General features: G+C 39.7%; 1 protein-coding gene across 2 annotated transcripts in view; it reads right to left on the minus strand.

Annotated features, from left to right (window-relative positions):
• Nucleotides 1–864: 864 nt before the first annotated feature.
• The window catches only part of DSCAM (DS cell adhesion molecule), a 394390-nt gene continuing 369658 nt past the window's right edge, over nt 865–25596 (minus strand). For both annotated transcript variants that reach the window (XM_034423965.3, XM_060694094.2), the window contains exon 33: nt 865–1836. In XM_034423965.3, the coding sequence (XP_034279856.1) occupies nt 1502–1836 (335 nt within the window). In that variant the 3' untranslated portion in view covers nt 865–1501. The remainder of the gene's footprint in view (nt 1837–25596) is intronic.

Consider the following 25596-nt stretch of genomic DNA (forward strand, 5'->3'; position numbering starts at 1 on the left):
CATCTAGAATTTTTAGGAAATAAATCTACTGGTTAGAGTCTTGGACTAGGCCTGAGGATACCCAGATTCAAATTCACTCTGTATGGAAACTCACTGGATTATTGCCACTTGGCCCAATTCATTTCAGAGTTGTGGTTAAAAATGAAAAAAGGGCTGCTATATATACTGCCTTGAGCCCTGTAAGAAAAGGTAAATTAAGAAATGAGTATTTCCTTTCTTCAACCAGCTTCATGTTCAGGCCTAAACTAGATTTTACTAGAGCTATTTAGATCTCTGCAGGGGTATTTCATTTCAACAAAAGCTTGAAGAAATCACTGTTTTATGAAACAAAGCAGCCCAGTAATTTCTAGGAACAATGTGAAGCAGACCTGTTTCATTTATTCAAAGATTCTTGTGGAGCACATACAATAATCATATATTCCACAAGGATCTTTGAATAAATGAAACAAGTCTGCTTCACATTGTTCCTAGAAAGTTTTGGGCTTTAATAAGAACCATACCCTTTCTATCCATCAGCTTCATGTTCTACCTGGCAAAGAAAATAAAAGTTATTTTCTTCTTTTAGTCCCTAACCAATGTAACCCAGGAGAACATTGCTTCTCATACCTTTTAATATAACTGTCTATTGGAGATAGAACTAAATGAAAACAAGAAAAACATAAATAAATGATGAATAATTATACATTTTATAACTATAAAGTCAAGCTCATCTTGTTATATGTCAGCCCGAGTTTTATTATGACCTCCCCAATGATTAAAAACTTTTCTAGGCAAGTCTATAGAGATTATAAGTCTACAAAAAATGAAATTACCTGTGCTAAATGAACACAGTGTGAATAAGGGAAGGCAATACAGATGCACAGATAAAGGCAGAAGACCCTTTTATTTCGCATAGACAAAATGCAAAGAGTGTCTCATTAAATTAATATAAAAAGAAAAGAGATGCCAAATCAAATTGATGCCCCTTCCCTTCCCCACTTCACTGACACACAGCACTCATTCTAATTAACAGTGAAAAAAGAATTGATCAACGACCCATTTGCTAGTTTAAAAAAAATGTGCAAAACATGACAAAAGACTTTTTTTGCCTTTTTTAAAATAAATATCCCTGTTAAATTCACAAATAGAGTGCTTTCCTTTTTTTAAAATTGTTTTCTTTCTTAATTGTGTGTGATGGAACTCCCAGTTTAAAATATTTTATTTAGTCCCCATGCACTTTGTAGAAAACCAGTAAAAACACAAAAGCTTGTGAATATCAGAAAAAGTGGACTCCCTTTTCTTAAAAAATTGAGGAGGTTCATTCAGATGAAGCTCACACTCAGACAGAAAAAAAGCAGGAGAGTCTTTGCACTGTCTGTCAGTTGCATTTTTGTCCCAAATATTTTGGCAATCTTCTTCTTTAATTATAAATATTGGTATTCAATAAAAAAGGTAGCTTTGATTGGATTTTTAAATAATTATTAAGTATGTACAGCCACTGTCCAGCCATGCTCTCTTTTCGTTATACAAGGGTATAAGATTTTGCGTAGGGATTGTTTCCTTTTAAGTGGCTCCGAGAGTCCAGGAGGGATTCTTGGGAGCTGCTCATTTTTGCTGCCTGTCCTAGCTCAGCTCCTTCTCGCTGAGGTAATGTTGCTACGCCACCAGATTGCCATGACTGTGCTTCTCTCGTGGAGGAAGCCTCCACAGGGACTGGCTCCAAGACGGCTGGGCGCTTCAAGGTTCGGCTTTTTTGGGGTTCCAGGCAGGTCTGTCCCAAGTCTCTGCTAGTGCCCGGAACGCCTCGGTTTAACAAAAAGTCCATCCGAAGATACGGTGGCAAATGCATGAGGTCACCTGTTAGGGAGAGGAGGGAAAAGGGAAAGAGTTAGTCTGCATGACCCGACTGCCAACGTGTGCCGAGGCACACAGAGAGACGAAAGAGGATGCGCTCAACCCAGAAATACACATTCCTGCAGAGTGATTCAACATATGGCAACCAAAATAAATTTGTTCATTAATTTCAAGCAATATTGATGCATGAAATTGGAGAGCAGCCTGCACTTGATTTTTACTGCAAAGTTGATGGTATTCATGTGTTTAGGGTAGAAGGAAAGGCAAGATCATAAAAATGGTATTTTGAATAGGAGGGAGGGCACCACCATTCCATACTTTCAGATGTCACATTCACAAAAACATATTCAACCCCAATCCATCGGGCAGGAATATATCTCATTTGTTCCAGTGCAGTTTGCATCGAAGTAGATGAATACTGATCTGGAATGTTATCCATTAAATGTATTATTATTATTATTATTATTATTATTATTATTATTTATTTATTTATTTATTTATTTATTTATTTATTTGTTGAATTTCTATACCACCCTTCTCCTGAAGGACTCAGGGCGGTGAACAGAATAAGATAATAATTTTTTTATTTTATTTTTTTTATAAACAGTAAATAATAAATTGAGTCAACTTAGTGTATCTGATAAGACCTTGGCATAGAATTTAGATGTTTATGGTAGCCCTGCTTGCTGAAACAGAAAGGTCTTCAGGGCACGTCGGAAAGTGCGTATGTATGACTAAACAGGTAAATAAGGATATGAATAGCATGTCCAGAATATGACCACAGAATATCATTCACAGGGGCTTTCTGTTAATGTTTCCACAATAAATATATAGGAATTAGGCATTTATTGAATTATTTATAAAAAGTATATACATGTTTCTTTCTTTCTTTCTTTTTTTTAAAAAAAGGATTATTTATTTTTTATTTTGTATACATCTTGCCTTTCAACTCCAGGATACATTCAAGGCAGCTAACAAAAAATGTAAAACCCTAATGGTATATATAAACATGTATATAAATGATCACTAAAAATAAAATTAACGATCTACCCTAAGAGTTGCACCTTGAAAAGTTTCCCAAAGTCTGAGAGAGTGAAAAAATTAAATGCAGTCATAATGGAGTACATATTAGTCCAGGAACCATACAGGAGAAGGCTTTCTCCTGCATGCTTGAAAGATGAACTTCCCAACAGCAGGGGTATCTGCAAGAAACTTCTCTAGAGCATCTGCAAAAAAATCTTTTCTGAGCTATCTGCAGAAAATCATGATGCCATCACACAAATGCCGATATTAAATAGTTGACTCTCAATGTCTGAAACAATGTCTGAAACAAATACATAAACTGTACATAAGTTGTGTGCTGCATATATGTCATCACTTTTCCCATCGCTTTTCCCTGTTCCTCCACAAAGACCAGTGGTGGGATTCTGGGGGTTCTAGGGTGTTCGGCCGAGCCCTTTGTTAAATTGCTGGCTCGCCCCGCCCCTTGCCCTGCCCCTCCGCACTACTATTTATTCCAATAAATGGGGCGAGCGAGCCAGCAATTTAACAAATGGTTCGGTGTTTTTTTGTAATTTATTGGCCCCGCAGCACACCTAACCGTTTGTTAAATTGCTGGCTCGCCCGCCCCTCGCCCCGCCCTGCCTCCCATCCACGTGGCGCCAGCCTATACCCTATATAATTCCTGAGACAGCCAATTCTGGGAGTTGAAGGCCACAGGTTGTAAAAGAGCCACAATTGCCTACCCCTTCCCTAGCCTGAGTTCCGCTGCCTGGGATCCACGTGGGCTGCCACGTGGTTCCCCACCAGCTCCGGACGCAAGAGAGCAGGATGGAGAAAGCAGCTTCCACGCCTTCACTCACCCTCACTCTCTGCTCTGTTGGATCGCCGGCCGTTCGCTTACCCCGCCCACTCCCAATCTATTGCTGCCTCCGGAGTCCCAGCTGATGGCTGGAGGAAAAAAACCTGTTCAAATTCTTGCCGCGGGGCTTCAAAGGGCCGCCCTAGAGCCAGTGGTGCAGCTGAACTGTTTGTTAAATTGCTGGTTTGCCCCGCCCCTCCGCACCACTATTTATTGCCAATAAATAGTGGTGGGCGAGGGGCGGGCGAGCCAGCAATTTAACAAAGGGTTTGGTGTTTTTTTGTAATTTTATTGGCCCGCGGAGCTTCAGCATAGGCTAATTAGCCCTTGCTTAGATCGGCTCCCGAGACTCAGCTGATTTGTCTCAGCTGTTTTGCTCAGGGCTCTGCTGTTTCCTTGCAAAGAGTCCTGGAGCAATTTTTTTTCCCCCTAGCTATGCTGAAACACGAAACTGAAACTGCTCTGCTGTTGCTGCAACGTTGGAAAATTAGGCAGGCAGAATTCTTTTCTTTTTCCTCACCAAAAAAGGTAAGTGCAAACAATGGGAAATTTAGGGAAAAAGAGGAGAGTTCAAGATTTTAAAACACAAAAGAAAAAAAGCTCTATTTAACTAGGGAATTGTAATAATTGAGATAGTATTAATTGTATATTTCTGAAAGCAGAAATGGTTAAGTTGTGGTTTGGAGGAATATATGGGGAAAATTATTTGGTTTATTATTATTGGTAAATATAATTAATTGATTTGTAAGAAATTGGATTGCATGGAAATAATTGGAATATTCATGCTCATATTGATTAATATACAAAAAAGGTAGTTATATAACTAATTGATTTATATTAAAATGTTGAATTTATATTAAACAACTAATATTACATAATTAACCAATGTGAGGATGGATATAAAAATAGATGACAATGGGAAGGGGTATAATATAGAATAGAAGGGAAAAATTGAATTTGATTAAGATTAGAGATGAGGATGAAGGGTAATATTGGTTTTTTACAAAAATAGATGAGGAATAAATATGGCAAAAAGGAAATATAGAAATTGTAAATTTAATTGAAATGACTAAACACTGTTTAAATTTGTGAACCGGCCAAATACTCTGTTCAAAGAAAATACATTGTATGTTTGTATGTGTGTTTCTAATTATTGTTATTTATTCATATTTGTTCTCTTTTATTCTTTAAAGTTTAACAATTCATTTTTTATCTTAATATCTTTATATTTGTTTGGGGTTGGGTTTCTTCCCTTTCATCTTTTTTATTGTACAGCAATCTTTCTCCTCAAACCTACCACCTCTCTCTTTTCTTTCCTTTTTACTTTCTCTTCCTCCCCCTCTTCTTCTCCTCCCTACTTCCTCTTCCTTTCTCCTTCTCCTCCTCTCTTCCTCCCTCTCTTACCCTCCCTCCTACTCTAATTTCCCTTCCCTTCCTTCATCCCTCTCTATTGCTGTATCCTTTTATGCATATGGACTACTCAGAGGGCTGAAAAAGTTATTTCTGACTGGTCCTCACACTTTTGACCAGTCCTCGAACTTACGACTGTCCTCACATTTTACGTTTTTGCCCTATCTTGTCACCATGGTGAAGAGAAGCAGTTGTGAAATGAGTGACATCGTTGTTAAGAAAGCTGCACGGGCATAAATGTGAGGATGGTCATAAGTGTGAGGACCGGTCAAAAGTGTGAGGCCCAGTCAGAAATGACTTTTTTCAGCCCTCTGAGTAGTCCCTATGCACATAGCCACGCCCACCCGGTCACATGATGAGCTAGCCACGCCTACACAGTCACGTGACCAGCTAGCCACACCACCCAGTCACATGATTGCCAAGCCACACCCCCAACTAAGCCACGCCCACAGAACCTGTTGTTAAAAAAATTGAATCCCACCACTGACAAAGACCCATGTTTCTACTGAGGATCTTAATAAACAGCAAGGTTCAAAGAAGAGCCAGTCCTTTGATAAGCAGGCCCTAAGCTGTTAGAGCTTTACATACTAACTAAACCTTAAATTATGCCAGGCATGTAGATCTTTCAGTACAGATATCACAAGGTTTATGCAACCTGAACTAGTTAGTAGCCTAGCTGACACATTTTATCCTACAGTAACTGCAACTTCTATAGGTAGTTCTTGACTTATGACCACAATTGATCCCAAAATCTCTGTTGTTAAGCGAGAAAGTTGTTAAGTGCCCCATTTTATGACCTTTCTCGCCACAGTTGTTAAATGAATCTCTGCAGTTGTTAAGTTAGTAACATGGTTGCTAAGCGAACCTGGCTTCCTCATTGACTTTTCTTGTCAGAAGGTCACAAAAAGGGACTTACATGACCCCGGGACACTGCAGCTGTCATAAATATGAGTCAGTTGGCATCTGAATTTTTATCACATGATCACAGGGATGCTGCAACAGTTATAAGTATGAAAAATGCTCCTAGGTCACTTTTTTCAGTGTGATTGTAATTTCTAACAGTCACTAAATGAACAGTTGCAGTCAAGGACTACCTGTATATGCTTTTTTATTATATATTTTATTAATTTTTAAAAGAGATACACAAATAATAACACAAGTATTACAAATAAAAACAATGCCCTGCATTTCATTTCTTTTAAACTATTGTTATATAACTAATGTTATATATAATGTTTCATGGATAGCCTCATGTAGAGAACGTTGCAGTATTAAATATAACTAAAATGTGGTGTCTTGCTACTAAATCTGAATTTATCAGGTTTGTTTTTTTAGGCATATCCAGGAAGCTTAGTAGCCCCAAACTCTGTCACCCATTTTCCAGTTTAGGTCTTTCATCAAAGTGACCAAAATACTGTAGTTTCAGTATCATATCCCAGCTGAAAGACTGACTGAAATAGCTCTAAAAAAAGTACTATTGTGCTCCTCCAGGATCCACTATAGTAATAATGGAAGAAAAATTGATGCATAATTTATTTATATTCAAAGAAACAGAAAATGGCAAAAGAGTGAGTGAGTGAATGAATGATTAAACAGTATTCCTGCTATGTACTGAACTACAATAATTGTTATATGTTTATATAACTCTTTAAATAGCAGTTGCCCACTCAAGATTCATTATATACACATTTTTCCACTCCATGGAACAGAACAATTATAGTTCTCCTCTTGGGAAACAGCTTCTAAACAATAGTGATGTCTGTGATAGCCATTTAATGGAAGATGCTTCCTTTTTTACAAAACAAAACATACTACAGACTTAATGTTTAGATGGAATTTGAGTATTTCATAAAAATGATTGTTCTTCATTTATCACTCAATAGCATCTGTCTGTTCTTGAACAGTTTAAACATGTGGGAGGGAGGGGAAAAGTATGGGCAGATTCCTTTATTGGAACTGTAATAGACAGAGTTGAGCTGGGAATGATGTTTAAGAGCTATCCCATGTCTTGCCTTCAGTATTTACCCTCTGGAACAGATAACCAGACTCCTGTTAGCCCTGGACTCTTGCCTGTTGCTGTCAGAATAGCATGTAATAAGGCTACCGTCATCCCTGACTAGGTTGTAGAGGACGTGACACTTCTTATTGAGATTGGGGCCTATAGGAAAAATTAAAATGCCTGCTTATTGTACTGCCTTTAGTTTAGATAATGAAGCATAACATTACGAGAGCCTGCATTCAGCCATGGCTTTCTATCACTTGGTCACATGCAGAAACAAAAATAAACACTTTTCCTGATAAGAATAATTTGGGAGTAGACCTTTGTTTGATTTCTCTGAGGAAGTATTTTCAAAGACTGCAGAGGAAGTTTGTGAATGAGAACTGGAAAGAAAATCCACAGATTGGAGATAGTGGCTAGAAACTATAAAGACTTACTGTAGATAGGCCTAACTATTTTAAAAAATATTATTTTAATACAGAACAAAGGAAGTCTGCATTGGATTATATTATATAATTCAATGCATATTAAAACCTGTCTATGCAAGATAAATGGCCCTAATGGGGGCCAAAAATAAAAAAGTAAAAAAAAAAGCTATCTGCCAATTTCAATCACAGAGGGAGTTTCTGCCTATATCTGCAAATTCTGTCTTAATTCCAGATTAGAAACCATGTTTTCAAAACAGAGCAACATGCATATATATTAAGCCAACATTGCAGAGTTTATACATTTCCAAGCAGAAACACTCATCTGGCATAATATAAGTAGAGAGGAAAAAGTTCAGTAACTGTGCTATATAGAGTTTTAAGAAGCTGCTTAATCTCAAAATGGATAACATAAAGCAAGAATAATGCAAATATTCAGGTTGTACATAATGCTGGTAAAATCTGCCAGGGAAATCTGAACTGAATGCAACCTATGTGTTGCATAAAACACCATGCGATGGTGTTTTGCACTGGGTTTCTATCAGATTCTGAGAAACCATAGAAAACTCTGGTCATAAGGAGATTTCAATTACAACAGTGACCACATCTGTCAAAATAATGGTCTTTAGAGTAGTAATAATAAAACTATGAAAACTGGACAGTGAGAAAGCGAAAAATGCCTTCAAATTATGGATTTGGAGACAGTTATTAGGAATGCTATGGAATGCACGAAGAATGATAATCAGTTCTGGATGAAATAAAAAGTGACTGCTCCCTTGAGGCAATGATCAGCAAGCAGAAACTCACATATTTACGGCACGTGATATAAGTTGTGATGTCTGGAAAAACTTATTATGCTTGGTAAATTTGAGCAAAATAGAAGACAACAGATCAGGTACGTGGAAGGGATCAAGATAATTTCTGAAATGTCCATGGAAAAGCTATACATTATTACTAGAAACAGGTTAGGATGGTGTCCATACAGTCCTTACAGTCATCACAAATCATGTTTATGGAAATGTAAATAAATAACTGATTAAATTACATTAACTATGCTTCCATGTCAACTATTACCTGCTGAAACCATAGCCATGCAAACCATTTCAAATTATTTAAGTAGGGGTTTGTTTGTTTTTTGGTTTACAACTCTATAGTACTATAGTAAAGCTTTAGGGAGTAAGTTACCGGTACATTGAACACATTGCACAGTTATCCTATTAAGTAATAACACAGAAAGTTGTCTGGCAGCCCAAAATAAAACAAATTGCTTAGGTGGCTATAAAAGTAATAACTGTACTATTTTACATAAAGGATAAACTGTTCCTCTTTCCTTCCTGATTCATAATCACAGTCAGATAAAAGCATTCAGAAGTTTGGATGAAATCTCTATTCTTTGTTTGATAACATGTTCTTTGCTGAAGTTAAATTTCTAACACAGGCATATGATCTGATATTTTTAGCATGGTATATACTTTTAATCTTGGAAAAAGACAAGCCTATTTTGCAGCATTTACATAAATCTACCAATAGAAATAGAATGGTTAATACCTGAGGATTTTTAAGCTGCTAATTTATATTTATTTAATTCTTTTTAATCTGCCATAATTGGCTATATAAAATTGATTTGATCTAAAATAAAATGCAAGATACACAGTGATTGGTGTAGAACAGCAGCACTCAGGAAGAACTGGAGGTAAAGATAGAGAAATGTTGACTATCTGGAATTCCTACAAATAAAAAGAACAGAATTTTCCAAAAGAGATAGCAATAGCAATATAACTTAGACTTATATACCACCCCCACAGTACTTTACAGCACTCTCTGGGCAATTTACAATGTCAGCATATTGACCCCAACAATCTGAGTCCTCATTTTACTGACCTTAGAAGGAGGGTAGGCTGAGTCAATCTTGGGCCCTGTCAGAATCAAACTCCAGGCTATGGGCAGAGTTTGCCTGCAATACTGCATTCTAACTACTGTGCCACCAGGGCTCTTATCTTCATTTGGAACTGAGAACTCTGTCACTAAGCAACGCAGTTGCAAAACAAAAGATTACTTGATCATAGAAACTTACAGCAGCAATTTCAGTTGCAGTCATTAAGGAAATCAAGCATGGTCATTAAGTGCGACATCATGTGAGTGTGTGTTGTGGCCCGCCAGCAGCCAGCAGAGCTGGCAGCAGATTCGGACAGTGAGGAGGTTGGGGAGGAATGTGGACCAGTCCTGGAGTCTGGGGAAGGCTCAGACGAGGGCTCTGCGTTGGAGACAGAAAGGGAGCCAGGGCCATCTGGTATGTGCTGCCTCCAGAGTAGGGGTGGATTCTACTTACCTTTACTACTGGTTCGCAATGGGAGCGTAACGGGAGCTTGCGCAGATCACACATGATGATTTTGTGGCGGGTGGACAGAGTCTCCCGCCGGTTTTAGTACTGGTTTTATAGAACCAGACTGAACCAGGAGAAACCACCACTGCTCCTTAGCCTCCGGAATCTGACATCAGCGAGGCAGAAGAACAGTGTGAGCTTGTTCCCAGTGTGCGCATGCGCAGAGCTGCCAGAAAGCAAGAACAATTAAGAAAAAAAAGGGCGACTCAAGAGTAAGGCTTGGAGATGATTGGCCCCTCCCATAAGACATAAAAGAGGAGCAAATGGACATGAGCCTTTGGAGGAAGCAATTACTTCATATAGTCAATTCAAGATCTGAGAAGTCTGTTTGACTCTGTGCTCCGTTTGGCCTTGCAAAACTAATTGACAATTAGGTCTCTGGCAGCATTTAAAGGGAGATGGGGCGTTGGTCCTACCTGAGACGCACCTTCTCGTTGGGTGGAGACAGCAGCCAGGATGGGGTGTGCTCGTCTATTCAGGTTGATAGATTGAGCCTGTCAAAGTTGCTAAGTCACGCCCTTTTAATGGGCAAACCCAGCTTTTGGCGAAGACAAGAAGACAGGCTCGGCTTGTGGGACACCAAACAAGAGAGAAAGGAACTAGGCGAGAGATAGAGACCAGACTGGTGAAGGGAGGGTCTGGCTGCTGTCTCCACCCAACGAGAAGGTGCGTCTCAGGTAGGACCAACGCCCCTTCTCCATTGTGGGTGGAGACAGCAGCCAGGATGGGACATACCAAAGATTCACGTCCCTACAATTGGGTGGGACCAGCCTGGTCCGAAACACCCTCCCCCGAAAGAACCCGCTGTAGCACCCTACAACCAAAAGCGGCATCTGCCGAAGCAAATTTGTCCAGTTTATAGTGCTGGATGAATGGAGACGGCAAAGTCCACGTAGCCCCCTGCAGATTTCGAGCAATGAGGCCTGCGTGGCCCTGTCGCAGCGCTGCAGGTAGAACGCGCAGTCAGTCGAGGAGGTCTCGGAAGGGAACGTAGTTCATAGGCCTTAGCTATCGTCTGCCGAATCCAATGTCCGATGGTCGTTGACGACACCTTACTACCTAAAGAAACTGGCAGGAAGGAAACAAAAAGAGATTCCATTCTGTGGAAGTCCGCAGTTCGCTTAATGTAGATACGTAGAGCCCGTCGGACATCTAGACAGTGCCACTGCCGTTCCAGTTGGTGAGCCGGACGAGGACAAAAGTTGGGCAGGACAAGTTCCTGTATGGGGTGGAAGGTGGTAATGATCTTAGGCACAAATGTAGTCGAAGTGCCTCTGCCCACCTTCTGCAACGGTAAAAGAAACCATTGAAGTTCCCTTGAGTGCAGCTGGGCCCAGGGAACTATTGCGATGGCGGATATCATTTTGTCCAGGAGCTAGATAGTACAAGGGGAGACACAGACCTAGCCCGTTCAACCTTAGAAACCAGGGACCTCAAGCTATCCTGTCGCTCGCACGAAAGGTAGACCCTCCCTGCCACTGAATCAATCAGAGTCCCCAGATGAAGCAAACGAGTGGTAGGGACTAGGTGGCTCTTCTCCAAGTTAATGGAGAAGCCATGGGCAGCCAGAGTCTGGAGAGTAAGCTGCAGGTCAGAGGCAGCTTGCTGTTGAGTAGAAGACAAAATTAGAATATTGTCTAAATAGCATTGTAGACGAATAGATTTAGCCCTAAGTGATGCTGCTAAGGCAGCCAGTACCTTGGTAAAGGTACGAGGGGCAGAGGAGAGGTCAAAGAGCAAGGCCCGGTACTGGTAATGGCGCCCCCATAGCAGAACTGAAGGAACCTCCGATGGGAGGGGAGGATGGGGATATGGAGATAGGCCTCAGTGAGGTCTATGGAAGAGAGGAGATCGCCCCTCCTAACACCGTCGAGGATAGATTTTAAGGACTGCATCTTGAATTTGCAGTATATAACATACCGGTTCAGATGTTTAAGGTCCAGAATAGGTCTCCACCCCCCGATGACTTTGGTACAAGAAAAACATGGGAATAGAATCCCGCCCCTGTTCAATCTCGGGCACAGGTTGAATAGCTCTGATTGAAAGGAGATGCTGAACCGCCGAGTCCATAAGAGATCGTTTCTCGATGTTGTTAGAAAGCGGACAGCTCACAAAGACCATCGGAGGAGGGGAGAGAAATTCAATGGCCACCCCAGATCGTAAGGTGGCCAGGACCCATTTATCCAAAGTGGAACCTTCCCAAACAGGGACGAAGAGGGCCAATCTGCCCCCTATGGGAGGATCCAGGATGCAGTTAACGACGGCGCCTGGAGAAACGACCTCCTCCCCCTCGAAAGGGCCATTTGGAAACAAAAGTCCTACCTCTGGATGCCCTGTCCTGCGTGCCCCGCTGCCTAGATTGAAAGTTCCCCAAAGGTCTGGGAGAAGGAGAGGTAAAGTTAGCTCCTTCATACGAACGGGATTGGTGATGGGCCGGGTATGGATGGAACCTCGATTTCCCCCTACGGAAGACCGCCGGAAGAACCTTCCTTTTGTCTTTTGTTTCGATCAGGAAGGTGTCAAGAGGATCCCCAAACAGCTTGGAACCGGTGAATGGAACCAAAGGCAGACGCCACTTATGCCTGGTGTTGGCCTGCCAGTGACAAAGCCAGACCAAGTGGCGGGCAGTAACGGAAGAGGTGAGGGACTTAGCCGCAAAGCGAGCGGTAGTGAGGGTAGCGTCCGCCGAGAATTGTGTGGTGGTGATAATCTTGTTCAGTTCCTGCCGTACATGGACGTCCTCCGTAGCCAAAGTCTCCTGTGGATGACGGAGCCATAGGAAAGTTGTGCGATTGAAGAAAGATGCCGTAGAAGCCGCCCAAACGGCCCAAGCGGTGCCCTGGTGAGCCCATTGTAACACTTGTTCCGCTCGGCGCTCCTCTGGGCGGAGACTTTCATCAGGATCACCTGGAACCATAGTGTGTGGTAAGAGAGTGGCCACAGGAGCATCCACGGATGGGACCTGAAGGAAGGTAGCAAGGTCGGGAGCCACATTGAAGTTCCGTTGCTCCGATGCCATAGGGGCCGGGGCCGAACCCAGTGAGGACCACTGTTTCCGGATAATATCAAGGAACAAAGGAGGGGAAAGAATGGAATCCACAGGCCTGGATAATTTGGCGAAGAGGGGGTTCAGAGCCCCTTTGGCCGCACTCGGAATAGCCGGCAATGGAGATGGAGAGCTGAGCTGGGCCGTATTAACAGCCTTGTGTAGCAGAGATTTGAACAAGGCCTGGGGAAATAAGCCCGTAAACGCGGGCTGGTCCAGAGGGAGGTCCTCGTCCTCAGAGAGTTCCAAATCCTGAGATCCCTCCTCAGCCAGGGAAGATGGATGGCTCGCAATGGAGGAGACTGGAGAATCCAGTCCTTCAATAGAAAGAGCATCCTCCTTCTCGACATCCACTCGAGAAGTAGAAGCGCCAGACCGAACCAAGGCCGTCCTGCTGGCGGGCCTAAATTGAGACGCCAATGACTGCTGTACTGCAGTCACGGTGAGCTGTTGAATTTGATCTGGAGACAAAAAACTTGCTTGTTGTGCCGCACCAGACCCAGTTTCCACCGGGGAAGGTACAGAAGCTGGTTTGGGCAGAGCCAACGATGAACGTGGAGCCGGAGAAGGTTCTGCCGGGGGCTGAGGAACCGGGGCTGCGGAGGAACCCCAGAGATCGGCTGTTTGAATTACTGCAGGACAATCCTGAAGGGACAGTTGAGCCACCTGCGCCCCAGAGTCCGAGGCGGCAGCAGTACCAGGAGGAACCGCAGTCCTCTCCTTGGTAGATGGTTGGTGTTTGCTGGCTTTAGCACAAATCTTTTGTAGGACTTTGTCCTGGTGAGCTTCCGCATGAGAAGACAGAGAGTGTGATAATGACTTGCGGTGGGGCTTGGAAGGGTCCGACCCTGCCAGCCTGGAAGAGGATCCAGAAGTGGAATCCCTCGTAGTAGGAGAGGCCTCTTGATGACGAGGACTATCCGAACACCCCGCTTTGCGACAATGCTTCGATTTGTGTGAAACTTTGGGCATGATGTTGATCCATGAAAAACCGGCCAGGTGTTGACAATGGACGGATGTCCACAGTTGTTAGAACGTCGCAAGGGGAAACAACTGCCCTTAGGAGGCACAGGCCAAAGCTTGGAGGCCTCTAAACCGTGCTACCTTGCAACGGCAATGCTGATCAATCACCAAAGGCAAGCAATTGGGAGCGCAAAGCTCTGCTTGTCAAAGAATATAACGCGCCCTGATTGGACTAGGCAGGTCAGCAGTCTGCAAAAGCGGCAAACGCAAAAGTGTTAGCAACAGGAAAGGAGGGGGAGTGCAAAACTCCACCAGCAATAACATTCTCACAGGACAGTCGGCTGTGCTACCAAAAGGGAGTGCGAGGCTCCTCCAGCAATATCCGCCACACAGAAGGATTGGCTGTACTATTAAAGGGAAGCGCGAAGCTCCACCAGCAATATCCGTCACACAGGAAATTCAGCTACGCTATTAAAGGGGAGCGCAAAGCTCCACTAGTAATATCCCCCACACAGGATACAGTCAATGGAAAGGGGGGCGCAAAGCCCCACCTGACGCCGCAGCTCTCCAAATGAGAATATGAAGGCAGGCGATTGCACCCGCGCTGACAGCAAAGGCGCCAAAGCTGACATTCGTGTCAAACAGTTTTTTTGCGCCAAAAATGCTCCCAGCATATGGGATGGTGCAACGATCGGCTAGCCGATCAAAAGTGGAATTCCAGCGCTCCACAAGTTGCAGCCGAGATGAGAAGCATCAGAAGCCGGCTCAGAGAGCGAGGCAACCAAATTTAAGCCGATGACAGGAAAAAAACGGCAGAAAAAATGCAGTCAGTGAGAAATTAAAAATGGCCACCGGGAGTTCCGAAAGGGGAGCGCGAAACTCCACAGACAGAAAGTTAGTTGCTGGGGCCTGGAATGGCCAACAGAATCAGTAACGGGAGTGCGAAGCTCCACAAGTTCGTAAAATCCCCCAGCCGATTGAGACAAGGGGAATGTGGATTCCAGCTGAAAGAAAGGTTTTCACCCCTCTCCCAGGCAACTAGCAAAGCTAGTGACTGAGTTTTAAAGAGCTTACTGTGAGAGGAGCGATGAAAAAATCGAAGTCCAATGTCACAATCCGAGCAGGGGTGGGTTCTAAATTTTTTTACTACCAGTTCTGTGGGCGTGGCTTATTTTGTGAGTGTGGCTTGGAGGTCATGTGACTAGGTGGGTGTGGCTAGCTGGTCAGAGTCATTTCTGGAAGGTCCTCACACTTACGACCAGTCCTCACACTTACGACCCGACTCATTTGTTTGCTTTTAACACTGATCAGCTGTAGGACGGCCCTTTGAAGCCCTGCGGCAAGAGTTTAAACAGTTTTTTTCCCTCTAGTCATCAGCTGGGACTCAGGAGGCAGCAATAGATTGGGGGTGGGACCAAATAAAAGGTAAGAATAATGTGGGGGGGGTGGGGGGGAGGGCGGGGAGGGAGAGAACCGGTTCGGTGACGTCATATCGTCACCACTACCGGCTCGGCCGAACCGGACCGAACCGGGAGGAACCCACCACTGAATCCGAGTCAAACCAATAATACCAACAGTAATACTAACAATTAGTGATCAAAGGAGACAATTAGCCAAAAAGGAGAAAAACAGCAAGAAGAACAGTCCCACACGTCTGTCCAGGCTGACAGACTGAGCCAAAAGCTGGGTCTGCCCAGTAACAAGGGTGGGACTTAGCAACTTTGACAGGCTCAGTCTATCAACCTGAACAGACGAGCACATCCCATCCTGGCTGCTGTCTCCACGCACAATGGAGAAAAAAGTGGGTGCTTATCAACATTATCCTGAAAGACTCTGTCAACTCAAGGAGACATCTGTCGGAATCTTCACAGACTGTTTGTGAATCATTATGGGCTGTGAATGACCATAATTCATAGCTGTCTCAATAAAAGAGGTTTTTGGGACTAAGATTGTGATTTATGCTTTCTCAGGAAGCCTAGGTCAGAACAGTGTGACTTGTGATTTCCTGCTTGATTCCCCATTGATTTTTCTTGTTGGAAGCCGGCAATTAACATTGCAACTGAGAAATATGTGACTGTGGAATGCTGCAACAGTCATAATTGTACACCGGTTGACAAATGCCTAATTCATGATCTCATGACTGTGGAGATGCTAAATGCCCACAATTTTGATGATTGTTCAGTGCTGTTGTAACTTCAAACAGCCACTGAATTAGTGGTTGCTAAGCAAGGACTGCCTGTGCATTCTGTACTTGATAACTATTTGCAGGATTTGCAGAAATAGTTTTTTTTCTTAAACATTAACTTTTGTATGACTAGATAATTTGTACAATTATTGATATCATCTTAAGAGGATCACACACCATTCATATTTATGGCGTTTGTACAATTCAGTGGCTTCAAAGGCAAACTTTGTGCAGGCCACTCCCAAACTTACTCTTCCGTACCAGAGGTTTTTGTTTTGTTTTGTTTTTTCCTCTTAGGATGGCTTTCCACTTAAAAAAACCACGGAGGACCCCAAAAGAACTTTTGTTTGTATGTATATTTATCAATATTTACTGTATTAAAATTCAAATTGACAGATTCACTGCTGCTACTATTATACTGTCTCATCATTATGAGATGGAATTTTAATATTGTATTAATTTTTTAACACAGGCTGGCAAATAATTTTGATTTTGCAGATCCTTAAGAGAGTTTTGCAGCTGTCTAGCAGAACGTATCTATGAACATAACTAGCATTCACAAGACATGATAAAAACTCCTTAATTGTAGAACACATGGACAGACTTCACCATAATTTCAACTGGGAACTGTGAACATCCTAGATTAACATTAGAGAATTCCTGGAAGTCTGACACACTCAGACAAATCAGCCACCAGCAGGCACTTAGAGATAAATGACATGTACTTATCATTTAAAAGAAACAACCAAAAGCTCAAAAAGAAATAAAAATACTGAAATACCTTCTTGCCAGCAATCAACATCTAGATAAGGAGAGATTAGCACCAAGGTTAATACTAGACCAACAATCAAGCAGGAAACAAGGAACTACTAACTCAGACAAACAGTAAAATCCTAATCAAGGAACCACCAAAAACACTGCCATCAACACGGACAGGGCATGTATATAAACAGAGACCAAACTCTACTCCCTTCTAGCATGATGATGTTACCTAGTTGGGTAATGAAATGTCTGCAAGAGGACAGCAAAGCTCAGAGAGCACCAAGGACCCAATGGTTAATTTGCAACGTAGAATACAACACAAAGAAATGGAATGAAAACCAGTTTTTATTTTTATTAGCTTAATAATGCTTCTGAATGTAAAATAAATACTGAAACCCAAACAAAACTCCAATTTTGGAGTCTGATATTTTTAGATCACATTTTAATATGGCCATCTGTTCTAAATAGCCAGAGATTATAACCATATTTCTGGAAGAAAAAGCAAAAATTCTATTCTCATAATTGAAAAGATAATGGTTTCCTCTATAAGTAAGATTTGTCTACTCTTGCTAAAGGACAATACAGCCAAATGATAACATTTCAGGCAAAGCTTTAAGTAATAAGATGCTTCACTGCCTTTGATGCTCTAATTACCTCTTTTCAGTGGTGTGTGCAATGAAAGCAAACCTTTCAACTCACAAGCAGTGAAAATGAGTATACTTAATAATTCATGGGCAGAGTTTAATTGCTACAAAAGTTATCCCAAAATGATGGTCTTCTCATATAACTTAAAAATAACAGGGGTTTTTGTTTGGGTAGGAAAAAGTATGTGCAGCAAATAATTGTTTATTCGGATTCATATATTTCTTAAATATACATTCTGAATGTTCAGAACTCAATCAAGAAAAAGAGAAAAGAAAAATAGAGAAGGACAAGGAATAAGTGACTTTCTAGGCATTTGTTCCAAATCCAGATGCTGGGATTGATTGTGTGAAAATCTATGAGAGACCAAGCAACTGTTTTTGGATAACGTGCTGAAGATAATGTACTCCAGAGGGATAAACAGGTATTTGAGGGATAAACAGGTATTTGGGGCAAGCAGAATGAAAATTACATGATTGACTCAAGACATCTATTATTTTGTTCACAATATTTTACATTCCTGCCTTTTCTCCAAGGTGTGATCAAGAGGTATATAGATGTATGTACCTATCATTAACTATGCCTTTAGTAAGGCAGGCAAGAACATTCACAAACATTAAAAACATTTTTTAAAATATTTAAAATGTTTTATTTCATCTTTTCAAGAAAATCTTTGAAGTCACCAATCACTATCTGGGTTGGAATAATAATGGTTTTTCTACTACAAAATTATTCCTGTAGCAGCTTTTTTGAACTCCCAAACCTGTCAGTTTTCAGTCCTACTATCTCCTTTATTGGCATAGATGAGATACTTTTTAATTCAATATTAATACAGTAGCAAAGTTTTAGAAAGTTATGAAATGAACCATGGTGTTTAAAATCAACATGAACTGCAGATTTAAATCTTGAAAATATTCTAAATAAATCATGAAAGAATGAAAGATTAGGGACAATAAACTGTTCCCACTTTTGATGCATCATATATTTTTAAGACGATATGCCAAAAACAATCTCATGGCCACTTGGTAAGAGAGAGAAACATATTAAAGTTATCATTTATTTACCCTACATTTTACTCAGTTACTGACGCCTGAAAAATTGAATGGAAAGTCTTTTAAAATGAAGAAATTAAAAGGAAGCTCATTTACTAGAGCTAATTTGGAAAACAAAAAAGAAACATTAAATTCCTGAGATAAATTTAGGTGAAACCTTCTGTAGGGTAAACACATCATGCTGATATTTTGCATGCTTTGTGTTGGAGTTCATTGTCAATTCATCCCCTAATTGTCACTGAAAGAATAATTGATGTTCCTACTATATTACTGTTGCCAAAATCCCTTTTGGATACCACATGCATTTTATAGGTTCAGCTCAGCCATTATAGCTGTGAGAACTTGATTAAAATACTGTATCATTTAAAAGACAAACCATCAATGTTCTTGGCAAAGTGCTATGTTTCCTCCATCCTGCATCGTATTTCAACTATGATATTTCAATTCGCCACTTTAATTACTGCTCATTTAAGGCTGGTATTAAGTTCACTATATTATATTACAATTTCTTACCTAAAAGCCGGTACATAAAACCTTTTGCAATTACATCTGAACTTCTCTGAGTAGGCTGAGGCATACGCTCAATGAGCAAACGTAGCTTGTGAATTATAGGAATGCAACCATTATCAATCTTTTTTACCACCACCACCCCCTGTTGTAATCTGAGGAAATATTGGCTAATTTGTCTGAATTTGCTCATTTTTCACAATTCATTATTTTCAGAGTTGCATAGTCAAAAGCAATTAGAAGGACCTCTTGCATGTAATTAGAAGTGCTGTCCCTTTCAAGATACTATTGAAATGTTATGTAGAGCTGCAAAATTGCTCTCTCTGTAATTGCTCTCATTGTGTCTAGTTAATGTTTAGATACTTGATCAATGTTGAGAAAATACAGATCCCCATTTACAACTCAATAAAACATCAGATGATACAACTGAAATACACAGTTGTATCATTTTTGTTGCTGATCAGTACTAATCCAATTACCAGCAAAAAGAATTATATAATACTCCAAAGAAAGCAATCTAACTAGAATTAGGATTAATATACATCACATTTGCAGTATTCCTTATTCAAGCCAATGTTTTTAGGCAGAAAATCATGATGCACTCTATCCTAAGAAAAAGGTAAATGGTCTTATGACCATTCTTCCCTAGTATGGTACTTTCTAATTGGTTCCAATTATAAATTGTACAGCTGCAGGATTTAGCAGCATTCAACTTTGTTGAAAGGCATAGATATTATTAAAAAAGTTATAATAGCTTAAGTCCCTTAGCTTACCAGTGGTCAGATCTGATCAGAGTTAGCAATGGATATTGCATTAATTTCGCTAATTAATCTATTCGGTCTAAAATATAACTTTTCTTATTTAAAAGAGAATATTTTAATAAATATTAAAATAATACAAAAAGAACTTGCCCGATTTTTCGGATAACAGTGGAGACTCCTACCTGCAGGCTTCTCTCCATACTCATCTTCACCTGCAGTTTATTTGTGAGATATTATAACCCTCACCAGTCGTCTGCTTTATAGCTACCATGCTATATTATCCGAAATGCACCATCTTGCGTGTGCTTAAAACAGGAAGTCATTCCATAGCATGTGGTTTTACCCAGTGGTGGGATTCAAATAATTTAACAACTGGTTCTCTGCCCTAATGATTTCTTCCAACAACCAGTTCATCAAACTGCTCAGAAGTTAACAACCGGTTCTCCTGAAGTGGTGCGAACTGGCTGAATCCCACCACTGGTTTTACCCCTTGCTAAAAAATATAATAATTTCCCTTAGTTATCCAGGGTGAATGGCATTTTCCCCCTTATCCAAAGTAATATGTAAAGTAAAAATTCTACTTGGTTTGTCACTGAGCTATGAGGAATTTTGGTTTATAATTTTGGAGAGCTCTGTAGAATTACATTTATTGTTTCCATAGTATATCATCCAGATTACTCATAGTGCTTTCCTTCAGGCAGGTAGCTATTCACAATTCCAATAATTAAGGAGTTTTATGTTGCCCTGGAGCTATATACTTAGCAAGTCTGAAACTGTATAATGAAAAGTAGCAGACTCCAAAGGCTAGTTGTAGCTGTAAAAACCTGTAACTGACCTTATGAACAGGATGCATCACTTATTGTTTCTATGGAAACAATTATTTCTAGGTACATATCCTCTAAAAGCTTTTTAAAGTCACAAACTGCATCTTATTAAAAGAAGAACAAATGCTTCAGTTAATTCAATAGACGTACAAAAGAATTTGGAAGACCAGGCTGAAGTCCAAATTCAAGCTCTTAAAGATGTGCATTTAGTAGAGGCTTCTCTATATGTAGCATAGAATTTTCAGCCATCCTCCACCCACCCACTCCCTGGGGAGATAACCAAAGGAGATAAACAATGTAAAGCTTTCTCAGAAAAAAAGAAAATATGAATGGTTAGCAAAAAATCCTTTAAATTTTAAATAATCAAAATACAAACACATAAGTTAATAAAACAAAATAACATTTACAGAGGAAAACGTAATGCTTTGCAACTGCCCTCAAGCCTCCATTGAAAAAAAAATGGCAGAGAATTCTGAAGTAATGTTATAGATCACAAGAAATTTGAAAGATAATATCCTCGTGCACACGCTGAGTTATGCTGTACAGTTAGCATAAAATATAATTTCCTAATTTGTCCAGAGAAATAAAACCAATGACAGAATGAGGTACTAGTACAGAACAGAAAATCAAAGAAATTTAGCACAGTTCTGAGTTAGAATGTATTTCTATAGTTATAGCAGCTTTTCATAAAGCCCCTCCCTTTTCTTTGATCAGATTTCCATTTTTTTCCAGAAATTCCAAACTGGGGCTAGTAGGATGCAGTGTTAGACCTATGCTTTTCCCAGGGTTGTTTCTCAGCTTTTGCAATTCTGTCCCTTAATTTAACTGTCACAATTTTCTCCATATCAAAGAGACTGAGGTTTCAGGATAATAACTCTCTTTATGTACATGACAAAGCATCTACATTATCTCCCTTATGAATGCATATCTTCATATTAGTCTAAATTTGGTAATCTGTCAGGCCCAGCCCAAGAATGACAGAACAATCCAACCAAAGCTCTGTTCTTTATTTGTTCATGCCATATAGACAGAATCTTGCCAGACTAAATTTAAACTACTCTTGCCCTAATGGAGATTCTAGAGAGTGGCTGTCCTTAATTTCTTGCTCTGTCTCTGATCGACCTATGTTGTCTTGCTTCCCTCCTTGGAATCTACTCCTTCCTGGGGAAACTGCAGCCTCATTGCAATCCATCACACCATCTTTCCCCTTTGCAGACACAATCCATCACCAAAAGTTTGTTTGGCAAGCAGGAATACTAGCACAAGCAGACTAAGTTCCATAGCTCCTTTATTCTAAATTGAACTGTTTAGATTTTTCTATTTTTATCAATAGTTCTGGGAAACATGGGATAACAATCAAGCCTGCAGGGATTCCCTGATGAGCTCGGGGCAACACACAGTGCAAAGAAAGTAAAAATATAGATTTTTCCACCACTACCAAGACTGCCTTTAAATAGTTTAAAACATTATCTGAACAAAGAGAATAACTGGAAAATATCATCCAATACTTTTAAAATTATATTAAATACTGCATAATGATAAAAAGGAAATGCCTCAGAAGCAGAAAAATAGTTTTCCTATTTAACAAAGCAATGTTAGGTTATTTGATATAACCTGGTATATCAAATATATATGGCAATGGCAATGTTTATTTCAAACAAAATAAAATACATACTTTCTTTCAATTAATGAACTCACACCTACAATGTTTATACTTGCTGAATTGAAACTTACCAATTACCATTGTCATCGGATTAATATATGGTTGAAGAAATAAGAAGAAACTCTCCTAATGCTTATTTGTCTACAGGCAAGTCCAAGATCTGAAAAGTTGGAAGGCTACTGAACTCCCTATATATGCTAGGAAGCATTATGACCATGTTGCCTTTGTGATGTGAAGCATGAAGTGTCCACTTCAATTACCAGAGTTAGGGTTATTTCCAAAGGAGCCTAATGCAACAAGCAGAGAAAACTATACTCTATACTTGAAAATCCTAAGTAATTATATCAAGAACTCCCATTTCCTTTCATTTTAATACTATGAAATGATTAGCAACATTTGATTAATTCAGTTTTCACTGAGAGGAGATGGGAATTATTCTTATATAATTGAGATGCACTCAATTATTCTTCAGCAGTTCTGGACAAGCGTTACAGATCTCAATATGTTTAAACAAATCATGTATTAAGCACAATTTAACATAGAACATCGAGAAATCTCAAGGTTTCACACTGCTGTTTGAAACCTGCTGTGTAAACTAAGTAACACAGATTCCTTTCTTCCTACCTGCCTGTCTTCCATTATATGAAGTAAGAATGGCCAATTCCAAAACTGTTCCAAGCAAATAAAAAAACTGATTAAAAGTCCACTGCATTTTTAAACTCTATAGTGAGAAATATACAAGTAAACTGTAAGTAGATATATAGATGTCTATTTTTTTGTTAGAATCTTGAAATAACTTTTGAATGTTCTCAAGTAATGCTGAGTAGGTGAGAATGAACTAAGTACCTCTAGACACAAAAGGAAAGAGTCCTTCCAGTATGGTTTCAATTTTTTTTTTTCCTAGATGCTGGTGATAATTTTTTTTTTTTTTAATTTGATTTATATGCCGCCCTTCTCCGGAGACTCAGGGCGGCTTACAGTGCGTTAAGCAATAGCCTTCATACTTTTGTATATTTATACAAAGTCAGCTTATTGCCCCCACAAACTGGGTCCTCATTTAACCTACCTTAGAAAGGATGGAAGGCTGAGTCAACCTTGAGCCTTGGAGAGATTCGAACCAGCAGTAAATTGCAGGCAGCTGTGTTAATAACAGGGTGCTTTAAACCACTGTAGTACCAAGGCTCTTGGTAATTGAAAAATGAATCATTATCAAATGTCCTAAGGAAGATTATTTAATGAAATAGGGTTTTCAGTAACTTTTTCATACTTTAGGAGGCAATAAAAAAGTTGGGAAAATAGATATAGATAACAAATTCTACAAAAATGGAGAAAATAAGGCTTAGAATAATTAGGAAACAACGGAGAGCAGGGTTGAGATTTGGGGTGGCAAAAGTTGCAAATAGAATGCAAACGGAGAAGGAACTAATAAGGGTATCCATCTCCATCAGCTGTATAGAATGTAGAAGGGAGGTATTTGTGATGAGCCAGATTCAATCTCTTTAGTGATTAGCTGTGGGTGCTTTTGGCAATGTTGATCAGCTGGATGGTTGTAGGAGCCCTTGGTTGCGATCAAACTGTTCTTGAGAAAAGCACTGAACTTATTAAAAAAAAAGACCTCTGGAACAATCAAGCCTGGAAAATAAATGGAAAAAAAGTGAAAGTGATATCTATGCAAGGCCTAAAAATGTGACACTTGAATAGAATATTTTTTTAAATAAGGGAACTACACTATAGGCATGAGGTATGGGTAGTTGTATTGGTGGAAGTGTATATATTAATGAAAATAACTATTCTAAAATGGCATTAGACCTCTCCATCTTCCCATGCAACAATAGATGATAGGCTGAAAATAGGTAAAACTTAACAAGCAATTATTGAGATTTATTTATTTTTATATTTCCTATACCACCACAACTTAGACATTCAAAGGGAGACAACATAATTCACAAGTTTGGTGAACAGAATACAAATTGATGTGTGTTGAGGCATAGAGAATGGTTTTGAAGGATAGGCGGGAGCACTGCTACCAAAGCAACGATCAGACAAATGGGGCTTGGGTTAATTCCAAAAAATTAATTTGAGAAAACATCTCGGACAAGCCATCCCTAATTTACATATAGATAAAATGAGGGAAGATAGAACCACATTTAGACTTGCAAAATTCTATTATTATTGTAATTGTTCCATCTAAAGTAGTTTTAGACTTATGTGGCATTGGTTTCTTGGTCTGATTTACCATATGGTAATGACAATGTGCTCCTATTGGAATTAGTTCCACAGTGTTTTCCAATTAAATTCTTCAACTTAGGCCTTCAAAGTAGGTAATGTAAGCATTCTAGAATAGTTTCAAAAGGAATTTTAATGCATACCTAGAGCAGATAATTGCAAGTACACAGAATCTATGAAAAAGGGGTGTATTTATATTGCTGAAGGAATAAAAGGCACTGCTTTTCCACAGCAACTTAGTTTCTTTGGGAAGTGAAGCATGGATTAAAATTCCGAAAAATTAAACTTTGTTATGGCCCAAGACTAATACAGAATAATGTGTGTGTGTGCGCGTGCACGCATGCATATACACACACAGACACACATGACAAAGGGGAAGAGGATAAATTCTAGGTATACCTCTTGAAATCTCCCCACCTTGCCAAAAAATAAATCTGAGATGAATTTGAATAGTGTTGTTCAAATAAAATATCCAGCTAATATTTAGAAAATATGCTCAGAAAGCTTTGCAGACCCCCCTTCCAATCTGCTATTGGGCATAAAGCCATCTAATAATGGCTTTACAGAAAGGACATTTGCTCATATAAAATGGAACATTGCTGTTTATTAATTCTCCCATATTTCCTATGGTTCCAAGTGGTTATTTTATGCTTATAGGAAGGGGGAAGGAAAGCCTTTAAGGGTTCCTTGAACAGCAGCTGCTGATTTTACTAAGGGAAATTCACTTCAGGGCACAACCTAAATTTATTGAGTTCATCAGCAAATCAATACTTATAGAGAGATGAGTATGCAGGTATTAAATCAAATAAGCTAAAGGTGTCTCAAAAGTAAAATTTTATTCTTTACATTCAAAAATGCAAAAGTATTTCCGTAAAACTAGAAGCAGTTTCTGTACAGCTTTATTTATAAATGCAGTGGGTACTGATATACTAAATATTTAATTATTTCATTTTACATTGTTTTGTTGTAGCTTTAATGTTAGATAATAATTTCATGGTTTTGTGATTCTAAATATTCAAGGGATTTCATTTATGGTAACTAATTTGTTGCTTCT

Source organism: Pantherophis guttatus, chromosome 5 (genome assembly GCF_059756535.1).
Source record: "Pantherophis guttatus breed Tessera chromosome 5, ASM5975653v1, whole genome shotgun sequence".
In the NCBI taxonomy this organism is placed as follows: Eukaryota; Metazoa; Chordata; class Lepidosauria; order Squamata; family Colubridae; genus Pantherophis; species Pantherophis guttatus.